At 41.2% G+C, this 7,049-nt stretch overlaps 1 protein-coding gene across 1 annotated transcript; it reads left to right on the top strand.

Moving 5' to 3' along the window:
* Nucleotides 1-1,488: 1,488 nt before the first annotated feature.
* On the top strand, nt 1,489-6,112 carry LOC127414683 (uncharacterized; the record flags this gene model as incomplete). The annotated part of the gene is made up of 3 exons (XM_051652868.1): nt 1,489-1,533; nt 5,746-5,750; nt 5,992-6,112. Coding segments are annotated over 3 exons (171 nt in total), but the record flags the coding sequence as incomplete, so codon positions are not given.
* Nucleotides 6,113-7,049: the final 937 nt, after the last annotated feature.

The following is a 7,049-nucleotide window of genomic DNA, read 5'->3' as shown; positions in this document are numbered from 1 at the left end:
CTCTTGGGAGCCCAAGACACCTCTGGTCTTTGATAAAAGGCCAATGAAAATTGGCGAGTGGTATTTGCATGCCACTCCCCTGACATACGGGTATAAAAGGAGCTGGTATGCAACCACTCATTCAGATTTTCTCTTTGGAGCCGAACAGTCATGCTCACTGAGCTGAATTCTCATGACTGTTTATTCACCTCTGCTGGATCTGACAGTGCATTTCAGCGGCTTCTCCCTCCTCTGCACTGGTTCACTGCAGAGAACGCCCCTGGGCGCTACGGCAGAAAAAAGAGAGTATATTTTCCTGAAAGAGTATATTTCTCTAAAAGAGCGGCGCACACACGGAACGTCAGTACACATGCTAACTAAAAGCCCTGTTCTGGGGTAGGTGCTCTGCATGTGGTGATTCCCTGTAAGGTAACCCCATGCGATGTATATCTTCCACTAATTCGTTTCCCTGTTGGCAAACTGCATCTTCCTTGGGCAGAGCCCCCTCTGCCACAGTCTCCATGTTTGTATTAACTCCTCCCCCATTGGGTAGGATCTACCATGAGACTTCTCCACATGGTCGGCAAGACCATGTGATGTATTTTCCACTTAAATATCCCCCCCTCTCTTTGGGCGAGGTGTGGTCTCCGCGGTGTCCTCCCCTTGGGAGGGACACCCCCCGACTAGACCTGGCGGCCCAGTCGGATAATCCCCCTTGTTTTTTAGGGAGTGGAAAAAAAGAAGAGGAAAAGAGGTTAGCCTGTCTCTATCTTTTGGGTAGTTGACTTGTCCCCAATGGGCCGTTCGACACTCATAACTATGTTTGGGGAGGTTACTTGTCGGCCTGGTGTGCTGGCTACGAGCACACAGTTGTCTGCCCATCACACACCGCCAGTTCACGTAACACAGTTCAGCCAGTTGCGGCATTTTGTATAGGGACCCCTAGTGTCACTACATCGACACAACGTCGAATGAGTGACAGATAGGGAACATCCTGGTTACTTGTGTAATCTCCGTTCCCTGATGGAGGGAACGAGATGTTGTGTCCCTCCTGCCACAACGCTGAACTACCCGCTGAAATGGCCGGACCTTGTCTCGGCTCCTCAGCATAAAACCTGAATGAGTGGTTGCATACCAGCTCCTTTTATACCCGTATGTCCAGGGGAGTGGCATGCAAATACCACTCACCAATTTTCATTGGCCTTTTATCAAAGACCAGAGGTGTCTCGGGCTCCCAAGAGTGACCCCTAGTGTCACTACATTGACACAACGTCTTGTTTCCTCCATCAGGAAACGGAGGTTACGCAAGTAACCAGGACGTTTTTTTTTTCTTGAAACCCTCCCAAACAAATTGTGGTGGTGTAGGCGATGTCTGATATTTGTTTTGAGACTTTCTGACCCCAAGACCCAACTAATTTCTGCAATTCTCCATCCTTGGAGATTCTTTGGCCACTTGAACCATCCTCCTCACTGTGCATGGAGACAATATAGACATGTCCTTTTCCAGGTCAATTCTTAAGATCTCCAGTTGATTGGAACTTGTTAATTATTGCCCTGATGGTGGAAATGGGCATTTTCAATGCTTTGGCTATTTTCTTATAGCCACTTCCCATTTCGTGAAGCTCAACAACCTTTTGCCGCACATCAGAACTATATTCTTTAGACTAACCCACTGTGATTGATGATTAAGGGAATTTGACCTGTGTGTTACCTCATATTTATACCCCTGTGAAACAGGAAGTCATGGTTGAACAATTTCATGTTCCTAGTCACCCAGGTGCACTAAAACATTTAAAATATAAATGGTAATATACTTCAGATATATTTTACTCATAAGAATTTCTAGGGATGCCAATAATTGTGGCCAACGTATTTTGGAGAAAAAAATATTAGTTATTAAATTAGTCATTCAAATGTTTTATTTCAATTAAAGGTTATATTTTTGTGAATATTTTGAATGAAATATCAAAAGGATAAACAATGCAGATTTTGTTTTTCACAGGCTTCTTTGATCATATTTACCAAGGGTGCCAAGATTTTTGGCCAATACTGTGTGTGTGTATATATATATATATAGTTGAAGTCAGAAGATTACATACACTTAGGATGAAGTCATTAAAACTCGTTTTTTTAACCAATCCACCGATTTCATATTAGCAACTATAGTTTTGGCAAGTCATTTAGGACTTTACTTTGTGCATGACATGAATAATCTGAGAAATCAGCCAAGACCTCAAAAAAAATTGTGGACCTCCACAAGTCTGGTTTATCCTTGGGTGCAATTTCCAAATGCCTGAAGATACCAAGTTCATCTGTACAAAAAATGGTATGCAAGTATAACATCATGGGACCATGCAGCCATCATACCACTCAAGAAGGAGACGCATTCTGTCTCCTAGAGCTGAATGTAGTTTGGTGCGAAAAGTACAAATCAATCCCATAACAACAGCAAAGGACCTTATGAAGATGCTGGAGGAAACAGGTAGACAAGTATCTATATCCACAGTAAAAAGAGTCCTATATCGACATAACCTGAAAGGCTGCTCAGCAAGGAAGAAGCCACTGCTCCAAAACCGGCATAAAAAATCCAGAATACAGTTTGAAAGTGCACACGGGGACAAAGATATTACATTTTGGAGAAATGTCCTCTGGTCTAATGAAATAAAAATGTAACTGTTTGGCCATAATGACCATTGTTATGTTTGGAGGAAAAAGGGTGAGGCTTGCAAGCCTTGATGTGAGGGTATTTTGCTGCAGGAGGGACTGGTGCACTTCACAAAAAGATGGCATCTTGAGGTAGGATAAATATGTGGATATATTGAAGTAACATCTCAAGACTTCAGCCAGGAAGTTAAAGCTCGGTCATAAATGGATATTCCAAATGGACAATGACCCCAAGCATACCTCCAAAGTTGTGGCAAAATGGCTTAAGGACAAAGTCAAGGTATTGGAGAGGCCATCACAAAGCCCTGACCTCAATCTGATAGAAAATGTGTGGGCAGAACTGAAAAAGCATGTGCAAGCTCAGTTACACCAGTTCTGTCTGGAGGAATGGGCCAACATTACAGCAACTTATTGTGAGAAGCTTGTGGAAGGCTACCCAAAATGTTTGACCCAAGTTAAATAACTTAAAGGCAATGCTACCAAATACTAACAAAGTGTATGTAAACTTCTGACCCACTGGGAATGTGATGAAAGAAATAAAAGCTGAAATAAATCATTTCATAGACATTTCACATTCTTAAAATATAGTAGTGATCCTAACTGACCTAAGACGGGGAAAGTTTTCTACGATTAAATGTCAGGAATTGTGAAAAACTGAGTTTAAATGTATTTGGCTAAAGTGTATGTAAACTTCTGACTTCAGCTGTATACAGTGGCAAGAAAAATTATGTGAACCCTTTGGAATTAGCGGTTTTTCCACATTATATGGTCAAAAATGTGATCTCATCTTCATTAAAAAGGGTAGACAAAGCACAATGTGCTTAAGCTAGCACACAAACAATTATAATCTTTCATGTTTTTACTGAACACATCATTAAACATTTTCAGTGCTGTGGAAAAAGTAAGTGATGCTGCCTTCAAGTGAACCTGGGAAGCTCATACAATGACATGTCACGCATTCAAGTGAGAAACAAAATAGAAAGAAGCCAAACTTAAACAATTACGAAATGAACGATGGCAAAAGCAATTTTTTCTGTTGCACCGGTGAATAAACATTAGTGAATAAACCTGCATCACTTATAAATGACATAGATGATTTATTCATGCATGGTATCTAACTTATTATTAATTAATTTGCATAAAAACAAACCACAAAGGGTGAGTCATTAGTTGACTGTCATATAAAACAAATGTATATTATTTAAATAAATTACAGAAGCTGAAATTATTTTGCCCAATTATTACTTCCTATCATCTTTTATGATGACATGCCCCTTCCAATGTCCCAACTTGGAAACTCGTGTGTCAACTTGAATATATATATCCAAGGAATTCCAAGTCCAAGGAATTGTCTGTAGACCTCCGAGACAGGATTGTTTCGAGGCACAGATCTGGGGAAGGGTACAGAAAAATTTCTGCAGCATTGAAGGTCCCAATGAGCACAGTGGCCTCCATCATCCGTATATGGAAGAAGTTTGGAACCACCAGGACTCTTCCTAGAGCTGGCCGCCTGGCCAAACTGAGCGATCGGGGGAGAAGAGCCTTAGTCAGTGAGGTGACCAAGAACCCGATGGTCACTCTGACAGAGCTCCAGCATTTCTCTGTGGAGAGAGGAGAACCTTCCAGAAGAACAACCATCTCTGCAGCACTCCACCAATCAGGCCTGTATGGTAGAGTGGCCAGACGGAAGCCACTCCTCAGTAAAAGGCACATGACAGCCCGCCTGGAGTTTGCCAAAAGGCACCTGAAGGACTCTCAGACCATGAGAAACAAAGATTGAACTCTTTGGCCTGAATGGCAAGCGTCATGTCTGGAGGAAACCAGGCACCGCTCATCACCTGGCCAATACCATCCCTACAGTGAAGCATGGTGGTGGCAGCATCATGCTGTGGGGATGTTTTTCAGTGGCAGGAACTGGGAGACTAGCCAGGATCGAGGGATAGATGAATGCAGCAATGTACAGAGACATCCTTGATGAAAACCTGCTCCAGAGCACTCTGGACCTCAGACTGGGGCGAAGGTTCATCTTCCAACAGGACAACGACTCTAAGCACACAGCCAAGATAACAAAGGAGTGGCTCTGGGACAACTCTGTGAATATCCTTGAGTGGCCCAGCCAGAGCCCAGATTTTACCCGATTTAACATATCTGGAGAGATCTGAAAATGGCTGTGCACCGACGCTCCCCATCCAACCTGATGGAGCTTGAGAGGTCCTGCAAAGAAGAATGGGAGAAACTGCCCAAAAATAGGTGTGCCAAGCTTGTAGCATCATACTCAAAAAGACTTGAGGCTGTAATTGGTGCCAAAGGTGCTTCAACAAAGTATTGAGCAAAGGCTGTGAATACTTATGTGCATGTGAATTTTTTTTTTCTTTTTTTTTCTTCTTTTTTTTCTTTTTAATAAATTTGCAAAGATTTCAAACAAACTTCTTTCACATTGTCATTATGGGGTACTGTTTGTAGAATTTTGAGGAAAATAATGAATTTAATCCATTTTGGAATAAGGCTGTAACATAACAAAATGTGGAAAAAGTGAAGCACTGTGAATACTTTCCGGATGCACTGTATAAATATATATATATATATATATATATGTTAGACCTACATTTTTATTGTTTACATGCACCATTTTTACTATTTACAAGTATTTACATTTACAGTATATGTAAAACAAATGCTAAAATTATACTGTCTCTATAAGAAAATCGGCAGTGCAGCTTTTTCATTTAAGCACATATTATCGAGAGTGGAGTGGCACAGATTCTTTAATTAAAATTTTGTAGCTTTTTCTTTATCAACAACTTACTGTAAAGAACAGAAAGGATATTAAAAGACATTATTTAATGACAGACGAATAGACCTTTTTCACACTTGGGGTTTTGGAACGCAGAAGTAAACGTTTGCAGGGTAAACTTCGACAGCGGTGAATGAGAGTGAATAAGAGATCACAGTAAATATTTTCACTTACCCATTTGCTCCAAGACCAAAAGAAAGAATCCACTATTACATTTGAATGGCTTTCTAGAAGAGTAAAAAAATAGAGAGCGGTGGATTGAGATAGTAAAATGGGAGAATATGCCAAATTTACTGTCACTCTCTCAGCAGCTGTAATAGAAACCCCCTCAGAGCTGTGGTAATTCATCTTTTAAAAAGAGCTCGACAGGAGTGGAAACAGCACAGAAACCTGCTCCCCAGGTAGTCCGCTACACAGACAGCACCAATTATATAGTACATTAAGAATGATTTAAGTATCATGAAGTATCAGGGGCACTTTCTTAATAGACTTTATACTCTGTTACTCAGATTTTATTAACCTTTATCCATTCTCTATCTCTTTCACTCTTTCAGTCCTCCAGGCAGTCAGTCATCATCTTGTTCTTCATGCCGTATCTTGTGTTTGGAGGAGTGCAGACACTCTACCTGCACTCCCTGTGGTCATCTCTTCTGCTGGGAGTGCATTACTGAGTGATGCAATCAGTGCCGGTCCTACCCCATTTGGCACCCTAGGCAAGACCCTCCAGTAACCCCCCTCCCCCCACTAAAATTATTAGAGAGCTACGTATTTTCCTCCGGAGGTCGCATTTGTCTGCCACATACGTCATCGAGGTTGTCTCATTTCAGAAAAGCGAGTAGGACACTTCAAATGCAGACCTGCAGAGCTGAAAAGTGAGTATTAGTAAAGCACAGATAGAAAAGAAAGAACTGATTTTAAGTTCACTCTTCATGATGCAAGCTGATAAGTCCTTGACTTATAAACTGCCAGCCAATCAACTCATGTACTCCCTCTAAATTGTCTTGCCACAGTTGTTTGCAGGTAAGCCGGTCTCACTGTAGGACGTTATGAGAGTTTTCTCTCATAAACACTCCTCCTCCCCAGCACCACAGGCAGGGGACTAGCTGGATGCATTAAAGTTCAAATGGTCACATTATAAACTTATTGGGCTTAATAAATTATAGCATTTCTAGTAAACTATAGAGTTATTTTATTTAATGAATTGGCAAAGTCATGCTAAATTTATTTGACATTGCTCAGCAAATCAAACAAGCTTGAAATTGTACGTTTTTAGTCAAGGATGGGTTTTGGATTGGGCCAATAGGGCCAGTGGGCCTTCTGAATGTCACTGGTCCCCAGCTGCGAGGCACATGTTGGCCCGGAAACAGGCCACCGTAGATGTAAAATTGATATAGGGGCAGTTGATGTGACATCATGTCACTGTCCCTTCATAAAAAAGATTTTACCATTTTTTTAAAATAAAAGTACATCCGCAATTTCATGATTTTCAAATATAAACATTTTCTATATGTCTCAATTTCATCTAGCAATTTTGAGCGGAATGTAGAAATATAGCCTGGTATGTCCCCAGTCCATCTGGCATTATATCATAGGGGTCTGTCTTAAAAGATGA

The sequence above is a fragment of the Myxocyprinus asiaticus genome, chromosome 24, assembly GCF_019703515.2.
Source record: "Myxocyprinus asiaticus isolate MX2 ecotype Aquarium Trade chromosome 24, UBuf_Myxa_2, whole genome shotgun sequence".
Taxonomy (NCBI): Eukaryota; Metazoa; Chordata; class Actinopteri; order Cypriniformes; family Catostomidae; genus Myxocyprinus; species Myxocyprinus asiaticus.
The sequence above is the reverse complement of the archived record's forward strand: the minus strand, read 5'-3'. Positions and strand labels throughout refer to the sequence as shown.